Source organism: Callorhinchus milii, unplaced genomic scaffold, assembly GCF_018977255.1.
Source record: "Callorhinchus milii isolate IMCB2004 unplaced genomic scaffold, IMCB_Cmil_1.0 Scaffold3, whole genome shotgun sequence".
NCBI lineage: Eukaryota > Metazoa > Chordata > Chondrichthyes > Chimaeriformes > Callorhinchidae > Callorhinchus > Callorhinchus milii.
The window spans coordinates 39,767,216-39,787,693 of NW_024704744.1; the positions used below are offsets into that span (position 1 = coordinate 39,767,216).

A 20,478-nucleotide genomic window follows, 5' to 3' on the forward strand; every position below is an offset into this window, starting at 1 on the left:
AGGGCTGGTTGGAGGTGCTTTGGAGGTGACATCAAACGTTCTTTGGAGGTGACATTAAAAGATCCCATGGCACTACTTGAAAAGAGAATTGTGTTTCTCCTGGTGTCCAACAATCACCCAAATAAAATTGGTAATTCACTCCATGGCTGACTGTGGGACATTCCTGTGTGCAAACTGGCTATTGCATTCACCTACATAATACATAATACTGTTGACAAAAATCCTGTTAAGAGCTTTGAAGCACCCTTCCAGTGTGAAAGACGTTCTATCAAACATCTGGATTGTTTTTATTATCAAATGGAATGATTTCTATTCTGGATGTGCACCCATTGCAACTGCATTGTTGAGATAGTGATGTGTGTAGTCTGCAAATCCCAGGTACAGTAGATTAGAAACTGCACAGCAGCAGAGGAGTCTGAGTAGTTGAACTGAGTAGTTGAATTGGGGTATTCAGCTGGGAAATGTTAACTCCAGTGGAGGAGACTGGTACAGGCTTGGGCTTAATGGGCTGAATAACCTCTTATTCTGTAATGTTTATAATTCTATAAAGTGTGACAAAACCAACCTGCAGCACTTTTGACCCAATAGATGCCAATTATGCCCTACACAAGATGGCTATTAATGTTTGCACTGAAATCATTATACCAATTTCCTTTGTCTTTTTAAACTGCTGGCCCTACTTCTTCTATAAGCAGCATTGAAACCTCTCAAAATTACATAACTTTGAATTAATACAAATGTTTTTATTGTTCAATGCTGGCTACAATGATTGCTTGGTTTAGTTTAAATGGAGTGGGGATCACCAAGGAAGGACGTATTAACAGATGTTCCAAACTTTCTTAACAAGTTATTTTCTCTCATGTCAGGCAGACAGCAAACACCAACGGCCAGTGTCAGAGCAATCTTATGCTACTCAAATAAACCCATTAATGCTTGCTGCAGTGGAAATGCTGGTCTTTTTAAGACCAGGTAGTTGTTGAGCAGGTTAATGTCCATGTGATCATGTTTCAAAATCTATTTCAATCTTGAGACCCTACTCTTTGTTGATCAATGTCTCATTCAACGATCTGCTCTTTCCATAGATTATCAGAAAAATAAACTCCATGCTGTGAGGATAAATGGTTTGCGTGGGCAAATGAGCCAACTGCTTAGCAACCTGCAGCTGTGATACAGACTTTACATCACTGTGTTCACAACTTGTAGTCCAGTGAAAGCAGCCAAAGCCTATTTGCACAATACAATTCACCCCAGATCACTTAGTTGACCTAAAATGAATTAAGTCTTTACTGCCAGTCCTGAAATTAGCACACAGGACGTGCACACATTTCACAGATTCAAATGAAAGGCTAACATATACAATCTGAATAGCAGGCCAGAAAGCAACAGGAATGTTGCTAGCCTATCTCCCAATGAATTTTTTGGCTTCATTTCTTGGAGAGGGTAGAGATTCACTGGCATTATACAGAGGTGAGAGGTTAGTTTCTCTCAGTGTCTTGGCCAACAAGCCTCAAGATAAAATTGGTCATTCAATTCATGGCTGTTCGTGGACATTACTGTGCACATACTGGCTGCCACATTCACCTGCAAAATACACATTCACTGCATTTTACAGTAAATCTTGTGAAGTGTTTGGAGTCATTCTCCCAATATGAAAGCCGCTATATCAAATGCAAGAATTATTATTAGTCGCAGCTATTTGGAGAGCCTTGGAAAGTTGGGACTACTTTTACTGGAGCAGCGAAGGATACACCACCAACAACAAAATTACATTGATAGAGGGCCTTTCATGTCAGGAGGATGGTAGGGCGGGTCGGGCGGGAGATGTGAAGCAGACCGGAGCCCGCTGAACGAAGGGAGTGGGCAAGTTGGTAGGATGTCAACAGGTCAGAGAGGTAGGAAGGGGTAAGGCCATGGATAGCCTTGAACGTGAGAACGAGGATCTTGAATTCAATCCTCTGAGGGATGGGGAGCCAGTGGAGTCGGGCGAGGGTGGGAGTGATGCAGTCACGGAGCCTGGTGCGCGAGAGTACACAAGCTGCAGAGTTTTGGATGATCTACAGCTTGTGAAGGGAAGAGTTGGGAAGGCCGATGAAGAAGGAGTTTCCATAATCGATTCCATAATGATTCCATAATCGGATAGTTTTGATAGGGCAAATGGTGACTATGTCCACTGATTGGTAAATGAGGAACAAAATGGTGTGTAAAGTATAACTGTATAATTGAGGGAAAATGGGGTGAATAGAAGATTTTCTTTTACAGAGAGGGATAAAGTATTGCTAGAATGTGAACTGCTTACACAAATGGCTTTTGAAGCCGAATCTATAGCAGTGTTAACATGACAATTGAAAAATGTTATTAACGAATATAACAAAAGCAGGAAAATGGGGTGCAATTGGAATAGAAAGCTCTCAACCACCACAGACACAATGGGTTGAATGGCCTCCTTTTGTGCTGTAAATACTCTGTGATCCTATTACAATCTTTATCACCACATGGCAGCTTGTTTATTTAAAATGCCTTTCTCCACAACTGGTCAGAATCCAGTTTTTGTATTTTCACAGTAACAGAGGAGGGGCAATGGTTTCATAAACCACAGAATGGTTCCGACATCTAACTAGCATTCACTTAACTTCTAGGATGACCATTCCTCGCTTAACCTCTCTTCTCCTAAACACAGTGAGAGAGACATACAACAGTGCTCTCTTATAAGTGAGCCCAGACTCTTTGTACAAGTGACCATATTCATACAACAAAATTCCATTTGTATAGTGCCTTTCACATCGGGAGGACATCCCAAGGCGCTGGTGTTTCAGACCAGAGCCCACTGAGTGGAGGGAGCGGGCAGGTTGGTAGGGGGAGTTAGAAAGTCACAGAGGTAGAGGAAACAGGGCCATGGAGGGCTTTAAAGGTGAGAACCAGGATCTTGAATTGTATGATGGGAAGCCAGTGGAGTCGAGCGAGGATGGGGCTGATAGGGTCACGGAGCCTGGTGTGGTAGAGGAAATGGACTGCATGATTTGCAGTTTATGGATGGAGGAGTTGGGGCGGCTGACAAGCAGGGAGTTTGCGTAGTCAAGCCTGGATGTTACGAATGAGTGTATGAGGGTATTGGCAGCCTGCTGTGTGAGACAGTGGCGGAGCCGGGTGATGTTGCAGAGCTGGAGGTAGGCAGAGCGGGTCATGGCATAGATGTGGGATAGAAAGATAGTTGAAGGTCAAACAAGACGCCAAGGTTCCGGACTGGCTCAATGAGGTGGAGTATGCATCCATGGACAGCGATGCTTTCAGTGTCTAAGGTGTGGACGGGCACTGATGGGAGCCACTCAGGAGGGCCTTGGTCTTGTTGATGTTCAACTGTAGAAAGTTAGCTGCTAGGATGACCATTCCTCACTTAACCTGTCTTCTCCTGAACACAATGAGAGAGACATACAATAGTCCTCTCTTATATATGAGCCCAGACTCATATACAAGTGACTATATTCATATGTGCCTAAGAGTGAGTCCTGGTGAGTAATATGGCTGAAGCCTAAACTACAGCTGAACCTATAAATTTGCTTTATGTACAACTTTCCATGGGAGCTACTGGACAACAACCTGCAGTGGAAACACTGGCCAATTTAATTTCATTTCCTTGGTCCAGAAGTGCTAACATGAAATATCTGAAGCCAGTGAAACTTCAGATAATATGGATAGATGTGAAACTAAAGTTGGAATGTTCTTGCTCTAGAATTGTTATTGTCAGTCACTGAAGGGATCGGATAGTGCTTTATTACAAAAGTTCTTTGCACAAATTCAACAATAGCAATTAGCAAAAATTCTGAATCATGCTGTTTGAACACACATCCGGAGGAGTCCTGTCTTGCTGAACATTTCACTCCTATTATGAGGGAAAGAGTGGCACTGAAAAAGTGGTGGGTGTAGTGTTATGACTCATCATTGAAATGTAAGAGTTAGTTCATCAGAAGTGGGTGGATATTCCCATCCCTACTCCTCTATTCTACCCCTTTATGATTCTCAGCTAATAGGGAAATAGTCTGCTGCCAAAGTCAATGTGCTATTTCACCTAAAGATCCCCCCTCAACCTGTGTAAACCAATCACAGTGAAAGTAACTAGAGCCTTAAAATAAATGCCTTCAAATCATATCTTGTGTTTATTCTGACTGCATTGATGTACCAACATATTTTATGCAACAAGGAACAACTAACAAAAACCCAGAGCAGAATATAAATGAAGAAAAATCAAAGAAAACAACAAGGAATATGGAACTGTAAACTATTCAGAAACTCAAAAAAAAGTTCTTGCAAATTAATAGGATAAAAACATAAAGAGGTGATGAGACAGAAATTGAAGGAGACTTTTAGGAAGCTGGATAATTAGCTTGATGGATCAATGGTCTGTTCCTGCTAAAACTTACTATGAAATATGTCAACCTGGCTCAGTTGGTAGCACTTTCACTTCTGAGACAAAAAGATGTGGGTTCAAGCTCCACGTCGGAACTTGAACTCACATAGTCAATGCGGACACGCCAATATAGTGCTCAGGGTGTGTCGGTTTATTGGAAATGCTATCCTTCAGATTGGAGGTTAAACTAAGGATCTGTCTACCAATTCAGGTGGATGTTAAACAGCCCTGGCCAAAATCCCCTAAATTAAAATTCATCATTCGTTTTATGACTGTTTGTGGGACACAGATGTGTGGACTTCGGCTGCCGCATTCACCTACAAATACACAGTAACTACACTTCACATTAAATCCTTTGAAGCATTTTGGGATGTCCTCTTGACATGAAAAGTACTATACCAAATGCAAGGATTATTGCTATTATTATTTATGAATAAAACAGGTAATTATTTTTGTCAAACATTTCTTCTTTGATTGTTCAGATTGTCAGCACCAAACATGCCCAGCTTGAGGACAGCACAGCCAGATAAATAATGAAGTTCCCTCTCGTCTGTTCCAACAATGTATCTCAGCCTAGCATCAGCCACCACTCAACCACTGTTATAGGTAATAGCAATTCGGTGCTGAATTTTGTGAAGTTTCATGCTGTGGAGTTGAACACCTTTCAGGTAGGACAGCAGAGAGAGGAGACATCCCAACATCCCATAAGCTGGATACAAAACCAGATCACACATGAGAACCCGAACTCCAGGAACGAAAAAACATTGAATTAGAAAAGCTGGATGATTCAGAAAGTAGCGGTGTAAATGTTAGCAGAAGATTATTTGAGAAAACAAATATAGGTGCGAAAATTTTCATTGTTGTACTCCACTGCCAGCGGGCTGGCATTTACCATTCAAGATCACAAAATTGGTTCTAACGATGAAGGTCCTTTGGCCCATTTGATCTTATTCTTACAGAACACACAGCCTGCCAGCTTCCCAACACAACATCAAGCTGTTTTGTAAATGAGTACAGCATCCTGGCCTCAACCACCCTTCCTCTTTACCAGACCTTTAGTCATCTTCCCTACCCCACACCCACTCCTCATGCCACCCTCCCCCCACCTCTAATCCAACCTCCAGCTCAGATACAAACTCTGGACTGCTGTCCAGCATCTTGGGATGTCTTCCCAACCTGAAAGGCACTATATAAATGCAATTTTTCTTGTTGTTATTATTACAATAGCTGGGCTTTTCATAACACACAATTTCTGTATGTTCACCTTGATAGAGAACATTTCTTGTGCAGCATTTAACACAATTCCATTGTAGTAAACAAGTTACTTACATGATCCATCAGTTCCCTGACCATTCCGTTCCACTGTCCTTTTTCATCCTGAGCTCCATATTTTCCGTCATCCACCAGCCTGACCTCATAGGTAAATCCAAGGATATTGGACAGTTCTTTCAGGAGGTCAATGCAATATCCTTCAAATCGACCATTCCCATAAAGAGGTTTATCAGACTTTTTAAACATCACATAAGGCTCTTCCTGTAAAGGTTGATAACATTGAGAGATTAATGCAAGGAATTAAAATATCCCTAATGACAAATACATCTCAGAGTTAAAGTCAGTCCAAACTGCCCTCTACTAATCAACTACGGACTCAAGGCAGTGCACATAAATTTCAAAAGCTTATTTAAGTAATCCCTGAAGTCAAGCATTCTCTGCACTGGGAATTCTAAAAACGAAACTATTAGCCATAAAAAAGATCAGAGCAAATGAAATAAAACATTTACATTTTCATCATCGGTTCTGGCACTTAAAACTGCCAAACTGCAAAAACATTTAGAAAAGAAGCACCTGATCTATGAAGCTTACGAATAAGAATCAGTGTAAGTTATCTCTTGGGTGTAATTAGCTACTGGCAGTTTTCTTTAACAGGGTCCAAATAGACTTGTGCAGCTCACCATGCCTCGGTAAACAGAAAACCCACACAAAAGGACAATGAACCAAATATGTATCTAAATAGAAAATTAATGGACCAGATGGTCTCTTGTGGTGGAAATATCTAAATAAAAGTAAATACACCACAAGTTGTTTTGCATTTTGTTTTTTCAACTAATATTCAGCCTCCTCACTTCCACCCCTTGACAAATCGTATTTGCAAAAGATGTAACTTTTTCGTCCCACATTAAATATTTTGTTTCTCCCTTGCTTGCAACTCCCAGTGTACACCTGCATAGTTTGCCAAGCAAGAGGATGGGCAGAGAGCCTAATTTCTGGCCTGCATTCGTTGAGTTAGAACATGCAGAAGGCAGACACAGGGCAAGTCACCCTATTGATTCCTCATTTTACAAATTCCCTTACAAAATACACAGTCACTACACTTTACAATAAGTCATCTGCAGCACTTTCAGATGAGGATTATTATTATCCTTTATGTGGCAAAGTGATAAGCCTCCATCACCTTGATGGTGCAACCAAGATTGGAATGTCACCCAAACCCCCATTTTACCATCAAACAAACCATTATTTCATCATATGCTAATGACTGGATAGTGTGGGAGCACAACCCTGTACTATGCGTGTTAACTTTATCCTATTTTAGCATCTGAGTAAGGGCATCACCAATCTACTGTTTTATTAATCCGGTTTTGTAATAGTGCTACCTCTTTCTTTTGACAACCGGGTTTCTGACCTCTGCGGAAATCTATCACCAGCTAAAAGAGTATCCAAATCAAACTGATGAGAGTTCCACACATACGTGGAAATTTTCATTCGCCTGATCTGTGGTAATAATAATAATCCTTGCATTTGATACAACTGCTTATCACATCTTCAAGATGTCTCAAAATGCTTCATACGAATATACTATAAGGTGAATTGACTGTATATTTTCTGGGAGAAATGTGGCAGCAAATTAACACACTGTCTCTCCAGAGGGATGTACTCTGATTACTAGAGAGTTCAGGTATAGGTTGACAAGAACCAAGGCTTGGGGACCAAGAGTTTAACCAGGTGAAACCATGCAGCTTGCACAAAAGTTGAACATCTAATTTGAATATTTAAAGGAGCAAGCAACAAACTACAGTGTAAGCTTGGGATGAAAACTGTTTGAGTTCCTTGCTATGCTTCTCCTTTGACGATTAAACAGATATTCAAACTGAAACCTATATTTTGCTCTGAGCCAGGGGAAATGGTCTTTTAATTATCTCCCCTATTCAAATGTCAGAAACAAAAGTTCATTGACATGAAAATAAATTATGTTTCACATTGGTTCTTAATTGAGAGAAAATGCTAATATAATCAAGACCTCTTAATTTCTGCCGAATTTCCACTCATCATATCAATGATTACGTTGAATAGTAACTATTTCCTTAACATACTCTTGGAACAGTGGAGTCTAAAATGCGGTATGGGTTAATAGCCCATGGGCTAACCATATTCAAATGCATATTGCTGTCCTTAATTATAATAATGCAACAATAATCCTTGCAGTTGGGTTCAGTGCCTTATCACATTGTTGAGATGTCTTAAAGACTTTCACAGGATTTACTGTAAAGTATAGTGACTGTTGCTGTACATGTTAAATTGTAATTATAACAACAACTTGCATTTATACAGCATCCTTCACGCAGGTTAGCATCCTGGAGAACTTGATAGTGACAGAGTCTGACACTGAGCCAAGGGTAGAGGGAGGGGGAGGTTACCATAAGCAAGATGGAGTGGAGTGGAGTTTTGAATTGAATTTTGTGGTTGGTGGAACTGGGGAGATCAGCAAGAAGGGCATTGGAATAATCCAGCCAGGAAGTGACAAAGGAATGGACGAGGGTTTCAGCTGCGTGGTTGTGAAGTATGACAATGTGATGAAGGTGGAAAAAGCAGTCCAGGTCAAGGAAAGGATGTGGGGTAGAAACCAAAGCTGAGGATTGAACCTGAGGCCTAAGTTGTGCACTGGTTTGGTTAATTATGCAGTTAACCAATAAAAACAAATCTGTATTGTAAACTCTCATTGGCAATTAATGGACCATTTTCCCAACCCCATCACATCAAAAAAACAAATCTGTACATGGAAATTGATTTTTTTTAAAAATTGTTACCAACTGGCCAAGACTAAAAACAGCTGTAGCTTTAGTTAAATGGCCCAAATAACTAATTTAATTTCATTTCCCAACACTCTTTTCTAAATCAAAGTGATTGATGAAAGAACAAATCTTCACTGAGCGGGAGCCATAAAACTAATGGTGTTAGTTTGCAAAGCTCAAAGCTCGTCCTATTACACAAGCCTTTCAGAACATGCTGCTGATCTTTGGTATGGGTTTTAGCACTTTGCATTGCTGGTTGTCAGACCAGGCGCATCTTTAAATACAATCACTTCTTTTCAATTTAGACTTTGTGGACTCAAGGGCCCATCCATGAAATGCCTGTGACAGTAATGGCATTGAAAAAGTGTACATAAGGGTATGGCAAGGGGAGGAGAGAATACATTTTGTATTCAAAGAGCAGTGGATCCTCACATACACTTGGCTCTGCTGTTCCCATCACCCAGAGGGAATGAAGCCTACAGTTATTTTATATTTTTAACAAGTGCTTGAATAGAGACAGAGAGGAATGTGCTTTAATAATAACTGGTAGAAAATTGACAAGTTGGAATGAGGTGCTGTGAGGCTCTGGCAATCTTGAGAAAGAAATAAAGGCTGTTCATGTAAAGTATTTTCAGTCCATATACTCAAAGAGTTAAAGTCGACAAGACTACCAGATGAGCTTTAAAAATGTAATATGGATATCTTGTTGGAACCTCAGCTGAAGCCTCACTTAAAACATACAGGTCCAGCATCTGTCAATTTAATTCTATTTTTTTTTAATTTTCTGACCTCTGCCAAAATATTCAATTATCGCTATTTATCTTAGAATAAAATTGACCTAACTTTTTATAATGTTATTACAATTCTGATTGATGTGAAATGAATTACAAAATTGCAGTAATTGAGACTGATGTTGAAATGTTGGAAGTATTGACAATTGGGGAATGAGTAAAAAAAAACAAATTTGTGGTATATATGTTTCAGGTTGGTTCCTCAAGACATTTCTAGTGTTTACTCTGATTGGGAAGATTTCAGAAGACTTAATAGTCAACGCTTTACACAAATTGCTTCAATTGTGTACAGTTGGGTGGGTATCTTGTAGAGTAGGTATTTTGTATAGTAGAGTGGGCATGGTGTATGGCAGGATGGGTGTTAGTGTACAGTAGGGTGAATACTATGTAGACAAGTGTGGGTATCGTGTATGGTATGGTAGGGTGTTCTTTATGCATGAAAGGTTGGTATGCTGGAACAATGAGATCAAGTGTGCCGAAGAGCCTTCTTCATCCAAACCAATCTTGTGATCTTCAGTTTACTTAAATTGATTGTGTTCATCAATCACCCTCTAACCAATACCATCAAGTCAAATGAGTCAGTCTAATGAAGCCACTGAAGACAGAGAGCAGAAATGGAATTTTAAGAGTGCTATTTGTAGTGTGCTATATATTAAGAATATATGCCTCGACAATTGGCTTTTAGACTTCATTCTTTGCTGTCCTCTTCTGAAATGCCTGCTTTATTATTATTATTTATTATTATTTATTATTATTATTATTTATACTTTATTACTATGACACTGCTTCACAAAAATTAAACTAACAAAACATAGTGATGTTTTCGAAAAGAGCTACACTTACTTTAAACAATGTTATAACTGTAATTGCTATTGAAACATTAAAGTACCCACACAATACTGTTAAATAGCAAAAGTAAATAAAAGAACCTGTGAGTATGGCAATGGCATAAACTATAAATTATTTGTTCAGCACGAGCAGATACAGTTCTGCCTCCATCAAAAAGACCAATAGTTATTTTAAAATAGAAAAAAATAGAAGCCAATTTGGTTAAAAAAAGGCTAACGTTCACTTCTATGGAATGAATGAAAGTATGCATCAGAGAAGCAAGAAATATAAATGTGTGACTTTACCCAATTCATCTACCTAGTTACATATTAATAATAATAATAATAATATTTGTTGCATTTGATATAGCGCCTTATCATGTCTTCGAGATGTGTCAAATGCTTCACAGAATATACTGTAAAATGAATTGACTGTGTGTTTTGTGGGCAAAATGCGGTAGCCAATTGCCCACAACAGTATCCCACAAAACAGCCGTGGTCTGAGTGACCAAATTATTATTTTTTATTATTATATCAACAACTGGTATTTATATAGCGCCCTTCATGCAGGGTGGTATCTTGGCAAGGTTAACAGAGGCAGAACTTGATGCCAAGCCAGGGAGAGAAGGGAAGTGACCGTAGCCATGGTCATAGAGAAAGGTCTTCAGGTCTGATCTGCAGATGAGCAAGGAAGAGGCAAGACAGAGCGATTGAGGCAGAGAGTTCCAGAGTCTCAGGGAGTAGTGACCAAAGCAGAGGTAAGCAATTTTTGAGGTTTCTCATTCACAATCCCTCTGATACATGTTAGAAGCATTAAAACATTGCGCCCACAAAATATAGTCAGTTCATTTTACAGTATATTCTGTGAAGCACTTTGTGACGTCTGGAAATCATAATAAGGTGCTATATCAATGCAAGAATTATTATTATAAGGGCCAACTAGAGCAGTGTTCTGGGAGTAGGTCCCCCGCTCAGTTGTGTTATGGCACTCTGTGCTGAAATGGGCCATTTTTTGGGGGGGAGGGGGAGGTCACTTGAGTGTCTGACACATGCGGAAACCCATCGCCATGTTTAAGAGTATCCAAACTAAGCTGAGACTTCCATGCATCCCCCACCTACACATGGAAATCCCAAAGACAGATTTTTGGAATAGAATGCGCACTCTCTCCCTGGAGGGACGCACCCTGCTTACCCAATTCCAGAAAGTATTAGGCGCAGGTCTTGTGAACCCCAGAGTGTGCATAAGGGTACTACTGGTGTTGAACCAGCGTAAACCACATAGCTTGCCATTGATATTGCTATCCATCAAGCTTTCCCCCTGCTTGTCCAGCTAGGACCACCCTATCAGTTAGGGGTTTGGCTTGCAGGGATATCAGGATTTGAATGGAATGACTCCCTGCCCCAGTGACTCGGTTCAGGTTCTGCCAATGAGCCAGACTGGCTGTGCTGTCATCAGCTGTGCCCTGGAATACTACCGACCGTCTGGCTCAGGAACCGGAATACCGAGACCGCTACAGAGGGCCTGGCTCAATTCTGACATTCCGTTGCCAGGCATGTCATCTTGGAGCCAGATCAGCTTAGCCGCTTATCTGTATTTTTAGATGGCAAAACATTTTCATTCTAATCTTTCTGTCTGTCCTTCCTCCTTTTATAATTCAAATAATAATTTGGTTTTGATCCATTTGTTTTAAAATCGTACAATTGTCAAAAAAAAAGGAGGTAAGTTTTGAGAATTATGTCCTTGTACATCACCCATTGAAATACAAATGAGAGACACATTTCAAATTGACTTCACTGCATAAATCATCTGTGAAACATGTGACATTTTTTCCAACTCATTTTCATTTGCTTTTCAATTCTATTTGCGAGTGAATACAGTGAAGGTTACTAACATTGTAATCAAGTGTGACTCACTATAAGTATATATAAAAATAGCTAAAACATGCTGTGCATAATGTTATAATTACATAACATTAATATATTTAAACTCTATTTTTTTATTATGTTAAACAAAAAGCATGGTTTATCTCATAAATGGAAATCCTTTATTTCAGGCTTTCCATCACCATTTGTCTAAAAGCAAGTTGAAAAGTAACAGTGCTGTTTGTCTCCCTTAAAAGGAATGAAAGTTACATACATTTTTCAGTGATATTAACATTATAGGCGACCTGAACAAAAATTACTCAATACTTTTTGATGGCTCAGTTGGCAAAGCCACTGCCTAGAGTTAACACTGAGCCCTGCACACCAGAAGGTGCTAAGGAAGGAATAAAAATCAGTCAATTTGATTTGTTAACCAGTAGCTCTTTGCAATGTGAGTGAACAGGATTGGGCTCTGACATCTTTCATAGTCATATTCTCACTAGCTAGGCTCACACACGAATGATTTCTGATTTACCTCTCCCAAGCTCAGGGGGAATAAGATCAATTTTTATGATGGGAGAACATCTAGTTCCATCACTCGCAATGTACAGAATTTTCTTTATAAAGATATATACAGCCCAGAAGAGTTTGAACACTATGTAAAATTTCAGTCCAGAACGCTTATAGGGGTAATAGGTTTTAAACCAATGCTACCCAACGCTGTGCACATTAGAGCTTAACATGTTTTTAAACTGTTATAATTAAAAGTGTGAATCCTTGATGATTTGGGGTTCAGTCTTAATTGGAAGATTAAGAAATAAAGTCAAAAGTTGAACTTCCATTATCAAACATGTTTGGTATTTTCCTCTCCTGTGGTAGTGCTTCACCTAAGATAAACAGATGCCCACCAGGTATACATTTGTGTGCATTACAACTTCAAGGTTATCTGGTTAGGTGATAAGACTTTTAAATGAGAGTGAAACCAAGCATGAATAATGAGTCAAAGAGCAGTGCATCAATCGGAAGGAGATTCTTTTACTTGAAAGTAGATAATGATCTGCATATTTAACATAATGCCTAGAACGTCTAAGTGTTCAAAGAATCGATAAATAGTCAACTGATCCAGATGATTGTTTATCATGACATCAGAGGGAATTTCCTTTCAGTTACTCAGCGCCTTGGGATGTCCTCCTGCCGGGAAAGGCATTCTATAAATGTAAATAAGCTACATTTGTTGTTGTTGTTGAATAATGCAGTGGAATCTTTAACATGCAGCTAATAGGACCTCAGTTTAACATATTTGTTAATGGATGGCACCTGATAATACAAGACTCCCCCAGTAATGCACTACCTGCCTGGACTACAAACTCAGAGTCCTGAGTGATAATAATGCCTCAAGATAAAAAACAATAATAAATTGGGCACTTCAATCCACGACTGCTTGTGGGACACTGCTGTGCACAATTGGCTGCAGCAATTCGCCCACAAGTATACAGTCAATTCACTTTACAGTATATTCTGTGAAGCGCTTTGAGACATCTAGAAGACATTATTATTATTATTTCTATTATTATTACCAACATTATGGAGTCCTGTAGCTCAGTGGTTAGAGCACTCGCTTTGCAAGCGAGAGACCTGAGTTCAATTCCAGGCAGGACGAAACCTTGGGCAAGTTTCCTTACTCCACATGCCTGATAATAATCCCTCCAACACCAAAAACAATAATAAATTGGTCATTTTCAATCTACGACTGTTTGTGGGACATTGCTGTGCGCAATTGGCTGCCGCATTCGCCCACAAATATACAGTCAATTCACTTTACAGTGTGTTCTGTGAAGTGCTTTGGGACATCCTCCCGACGTGAAAAGCGCTATATCAAATGCAATATTATTATTATTTTTAGGAAATACAGATTGCAGTAGTTAGTCAAAATACAATAGGGTCTGATTTATAACATTCACATTGTGATTTGTAACAAACAAATCCTGCATCTGGAATTCACTTTAGACTCAATCGCAATTTTGACTTCTGGATTGCAGCCAAAGTCGTCTAATCAGAGTTCTAGATCACTGTTTGCAAATCATCTCATGAACAGCACGAATTAGATCTTAGTAACTACAGTACAACATCTCAGCTGTAAAGCTATGAAGTTTCCTCTTTCCCACAGTTGGTATCCTTATGGGCTTTAATAAGAATAATTAATATTAATAATAATAATTATTAAAGACGAAAATAATTATGGTTGTTATTATTATTAAATATATTAACTAATATTTAAGTGAGACTAATGTGTTATATTTGGATCTAGCAATAATTTATGCCAAAAAACAACATCCTGCTTTTATATAGCGCCCTTCACACAATGTAGTGCCTCGGAACACTTGAAGAATCATCTTGGCTAAATTGATAACTCTGTTATCTCTAGGTCACAAGGTTGTGGGGCAAGACTTAGGCTTGACAATCTAATTCCACCCATTCCTTACTCCCTCACATATCCTTCCTTTACTTTCTTCCTCACATGAAAGCCTAGCTTCCTCTTAAATGCATCTATATTATCTGGAGACAAAATCTACAGAATAGTCATCCATCTCAACATCTTTCCGATTTAATTCTGGTCTTTTCTCCACAGACAAATTTTGCCAAGCTTTGTGGTCATTCAGTGAGCAGCAATTCTCATATCACTAAGTGCAGTAACATCGATGATGTGTTCTATACGCCTGACATTCTGACCCATTGACGCATCTTATCAATGTCACTGAATGTAACGGAAGGAATTTTTCAAGCAATAGTCTTTGAAATGTCTGAAACAAAAGTCACTGAAGCACTTTGAATTCTTGAATTAAATGGCCTGCTCAGAATTATATTGATTTCATCTGGAAGCCACATTTTAAAACAATCAACCCATCCAAGGGTGAAAGGATACAAAATACCAAGCGATCAGAGAGGGCTGACACATGTGGGATATCATTTGGTCTTGGAATGCAAGAAACTGCACTGAACTGAAGATTAAATCATATATTGCTTTAGGAACAGAAAATCACTGAGTGAAAACAAAATGAAATCAGCAGAGCGTTGATGTAATTATGTTCAAACCTCTCTGCCAACATTTGGTGAACCCAAATATGTATATGGAGTGCCAAAGGCAATTACAGACAGTCATAAATTAAATGATTTTATGCAGATGTTCCTGAAATTGTTTCCGTAGTAAAAACAGACGGCAAATTCACACCTGCTCTGACATTATCGTTTATGTGGATCTCTTATGTTTTATCGATAGTCTGGCATTTTAATCCTTTGCGGATTAAACACTGTTTGATTAAAAATCATGAAAGTGACTAATAAAGTAAAGGCTGTTTGAACAGTATGAATGAAACTGGTTTGAATTCCATAGTCTGAACAAGCATCTGCGAGTTACTATTTATGGTTCCCCTTTCATACTAACAATTTAAAAGAATAACCTAAGATCCCAGGTATTCTTTTGGTGACACAGATTTTTTTTGCATTGCCCTTTTTTCATTTGCATGGCTGAACTGTCATTTGATACAATTGTCAGTGATGTATTTCAAAGTTGAATGTTGCAGTTACCTCGCTACAATGCTTTTCAACAGCAGCACCAATTTTGGAGGGATGCCTCATGGTGAAAGAGATACTCAGATCCCTCCACAGCCTTGCCCCACCTACCTTTTGCCAACATCTGCAACTCTACCAACCCAGTCGCCCCATTCGCTGAGCGAACACCAACCTGCTTCATGTCCCCTGCCTGCTCTGCCTCACCATCGGTGGGAGAGCTTTCAGCCTTTAGACCCCCACTCTCTGGAACTCCATCCCCACTTTTAGGCCCAACTCAAAGAGCATTCCTTCAGTCATCTCTCCCCTCCTCCAGCTCGGGTGCTCAGACAGTTGTGTAAAACATTTTGAGATGTTCTCCTGACATGAAAGGCGCTATATAAATATAAATTTTATTGCATATTGTTGCTTTCGCAGGGAGGCACTAAGGCCTAGATTAAGATACATGATTTCTAGTTTCCTTGGAGGCAAAGTTTTCTGTTGCCGTGAAATTGTCAATCTAGATTCCTTGTCCTGTAATGTAATACATCAGAAACCATTTGAACTATGAGATTTGTAATGACAAATTTCAAATCCCCAAACTGGGATTGACTGATTTTCATCATTCAAGATCCAAAATTAATGTAATGAATTTGATTTACGAATCTCACTGACCAGACCCTAATGTTTTATTCAATACAATATTATTGGTTAGAGCGCTCGTCTGCAAGCGAGATGGCACAGGCAAAACCTTCAGCAAGTTTCCTTACTCCCCATGTCTCTGTTTACCTATCAGTAAATAGGAACCCGGCCCTTTCTGGGGGTAATAATCCTTTCAAAAATAAATAAATAAAAATGATAATAATTAGGTCATTCAATACATGACTGTTTATGGGACACTGTTGTGCGCAATTGGCTATCGTGTTTTGCCTACAAAATATATTCCATTCACTTTACAGTATATCCGGTGACGTGCTTTGAGACATCTCAAAGACATGATAAGGTGCTATGTCAAATGCATTATTAATAATAATAATAATAATCCTTGCATTTGATATAGCGCTTTTCACGTCGGGAGGACGTCCCAAAGCGCTTCACAGAACACACTGTAAAGTGAATTGACTGTATATTTGTGGGTGAACGCGGCAGCCAATTGCGCACAGCAATGTCCCACAAACAGTCGTAGATTGAAAATGACCGATTTATTATTGTTTTTGGTTTTTGGAGGGATTATTATTAGGCGTGTGGAGTAAGGAAACTTGCCCAAGGTTTCGCCCTCTGCCTGGAATTGAACTCAGGTCTCTTGCTTGCAAAGCGAGTGCTCTAACCACTGAGCTACAGGACTCCACATTGTTATTCGATATAGCACTTTTCACTTCACAAAGCTATCTCCAAGCATTTCAAAGGATTTGTGGTAAAGTGTAGTAACTGTATACTTTGAAAGTGAATACACAGCACCAGCATTGTGGCAGGTAGCAGCACTGCTTCCAATCACTAGCAAAAGTGTGTTATCAACTCACAATGTTTCTTGCATTGTGGTGTCAATAATGCAGTTGAATTGGTTCAAATCAGTTCTGGAGCATTTGGACAATGTGATTATTGCCTGCAGGTCATTAACATTTTGATCATCGGCTGAAGCAGTATTCATATCAGTGAAGAAGAAAAATAACCCCAGCAACAGTGTAATAAATACATTCCAGATGGGACTCATTTTACAGGAAAATAATCCACTTTGTGACAAAAGGCTACATGACTCACAAATAGGACTTCCCCTCTTCAATTTCACAAGCGAAAATAATATATGTGCATATGCTAATATGTGAAGTACTGCATTAAAAAATATATGGGGAATGAGAAAATAGCAACCTATGCCTTGAGCCCAAGAGAATATTTGGCTGTAAAATTGTAATGTTAAATTATACAGATTTGAATAGGATTAGCACAGCAGAGCTAACTTATTATCAGCCCATCATAGCAAATTATGCTAAACTCAGTCCGAAAATGTTCCAGTCTATTATTAATGTAGTTTCGCCCTTGATAAGATCAAATATCCACCCAGAGTTAATCAAATAAAGGCTGCACAGTATCAGGAATAGATTTGTTTGCTAACTGTGCAATTGGATTAAACACCAATAAATCATTTTACCAGGGGAACAACTCCAAACTGTATAATTGGAGTATGATGGGTTTTCTGAGCCTATTATTCACTGGGGCTCCAAGCTCAAGAACAAAAGCAGCCTTAAATTTGCATTTAAAATAAAAGTGGTTGAAAAATGCTCAGTGGATAAAGGACACTGCAAATGGCCCCTCATGCCGGAAAAAGCATCTTGGTGCATAAAGTGTATTTCCTCCTGGGAACCCCACAGGCATTACATTGACTACTGAGATCTCACCAGAAACAAGTTGTATTGAGTTGGTATGAAGTATGTGGGGTTCCCAAGTGGAAATACATTTATATCCCACAGTGCTTTTTCCAGTGGAGGGTACTATCTATGCTGTTTTTTTCCTGATAAATGCTTTGTCAACCCCTTATCAACCAGGGACATCCAAACCAATGTAAAACATCACCCAATACAAAGGGAAATCCATCCTAAAGTGACTGTCTCCCTGAGGCCCCCCTCAGGCTGTCTGGATTAAGAAAACATTGCTGTAGTCTAGTTCCCAAGTCCCAAACCATCAGTATTCTACCACAATACAACAGACTGTTAGGCGTAACAGGACAGTCAAGCCTCTGTTCCTACAATAAATTAATCCAAGAGCTAAAATAGCTGGAGGTATTAGGAAGCAAGAAATCATCCTCAGTTGCTCAAGGCTTGTCCAAGAACAAACATTTTCTTCACACCTTCTTTCTTGACTGACCAAACCCATAAACAAACCCTGCATAAATATCAGATGGGTGTGTGACAGTGCTCTGAGATGCTACCAATGTGAAAGGCCCTATAGTGCCACTATATCAGTACAAGCTGTTGTTGTTGCTGTGAACTACTTCCTGGCCCGTCAATCAGATATATCTTTCGCGCATTTACCCTGTAAACCTGTTTTCTTTTGACAGTGGTACAGCTCAATGAACCAGAAGCATGGCTCAGTTAGTAATACTCTGGCTCTGGGTCAGAGGTTTGTCAGTTACACTATACCAAAACAGAAGGGAGTTTCTCCCAGTTTCTTGGCCAACATTCTTCCAGATAAAATTGGTCATTCACCTTAGGGCTGTTTGAGGGACACTCTTGTGTGCTGCTGTGAATTGGCTGCTGCATTTACATATCAAGCCAAAAGCCCTAACAGGTAGGATGTTCCTAGCTGGACAAGGAGCGCGAAAGCTTCCCGGACAGCAATACCAATAGCAGACTATGCGGTTGTAGCTCGTGAGACTCCAGCAGGTACCCCAATGCACACTCTGGGGTCCCCAAGCATTGGCTCTTGCCAACCTGCACCTAATACTTTCCAGAATTGGGTAAGCAGGATGAGTCCCTCCAGGAGAGAGTGTGCATTCCATTCCAACAATCTATCTCTGGGATTTCCATGTGCAAGTGGGTTGCATGGAAATCTCAGCTTTATTTGGATACTCTTAAGCATGGTGATGGGTTTCTGCATGTGTCAGACACACAGCTGACCAAAAAAGAACATAGGTGCAAATGGGAGAGGGTGTGCATGGTGAATGGGAGAACATCCTAATGTGGTATTGTTGCCTCAAACCACATATAATAATAATAATAATAATAATCCTTGCATTTGATATAGCGCTTTTCACGTCGGGAGGATGTCCCAAAGCGCTTCACAGGACACACTGTGAAGTGAATTGACTGTATATTTGTGGGCGAACGCGGCAGCCAATTGCGCACAGCAATGTCCCACAAACAGTCGTAGATTGAAAATGACCAATTTATTATTGTTTTGTTTTGGAGGGATTATTATTAGGCGTGTGGAGTAAGGAAACTTGCCCAAGGTTTCGCCCTGCCTGGAATTGAACTCAGGTCTCTCGCTTGCAAAGCGAGTGCTCTAACCACTGAGCTACAGGATTCCACAGGACTCCATATGTCTGCATGGATCATGCTACTAAGTTCCACTAAATTATGCAATAAATTTCACCCACAAAATATACAGTCAATCCACTTTACAGTATATTCTGTGAAGAGCTATGAACCGTCTCAAAGATGTGTTCGGGACATCCACCTGACATGAAAGGTGCTATACAAATGTAATTTGTTGTTATTGTGATAAGGTGCTGTATCAAATGCAAGGATTATTATGTGTTTCTGGCAATTCACATTGTTTATAATTTAAGCAAAGATTTAACATAGCCCACTGCCATGTGGCTAGAATGATAAACACAAACAACGTATTTAAATTTTAGGGGTGTTCTGTATTTTAAGCTCAGTTAACCAACCTACATGTATTTAGCCATTATTATTAGCTGAACATTAGAAGTAGTAATTTCAAAGTGAAAATCAAAAAGTAACCTTAAAGAGTTCAAGGCCTGAAATTCCACATCGCCTTTGCCCGTAAGACCATCTTGTCTTAAAAGTTTAGATTGCACAAAACTGTAGGCAATTTTACAATTCAACAACAACAACAACAACAAGATTCCATTTATAAAGCGCCTTTCACGTCAGGAGGACGTCCCAAGGCGCTCCACAATTCAATTTTAATTCCTGTTAAGAATTGTGAAAAATGTCTTCCAAATTAAGACTCAATTGAAGAATTATCCAGTGTTGCTCAAACTTTATTTTTAAGAAAGAATTTGAAGAGATCACTTCTGCTCTAACTGTACCTTACAACTGCTCCCATTCTACATTGCCTCAAGGTTTTCATTCATCATCAACTGTCCCCTTGATGTCAAGATCCATTCTTTGAGCTTATGAGACCAGAAACCTGATGCAGCTTCGAACTTTTATGAGCAAAGTAGGTGAAATGATCAGCGACAGACTCACCAAATTCATCCACATGCATTCCAGATGTTTTGGAATTGTTAGAATTAGGTC

General features: G+C 39.4%; 1 protein-coding gene across 1 annotated transcript in view; it reads right to left on the reverse strand.

Moving 5' to 3' along the window:
- The window catches only part of LOC103182218 (glutamate receptor, ionotropic, kainate 2), a 220,217-nt gene that overhangs the window by 58,887 nt on the left and 140,852 nt on the right, over positions 1-20,478 (reverse strand). The window contains exon 10 of the mRNA XM_007899133.2: positions 5,732-5,935. Coding sequence (XP_007897324.1) covers positions 5,732-5,935 — 204 coding nt within the window. The remainder of the gene's footprint in view (positions 1-5,731; positions 5,936-20,478) is intronic.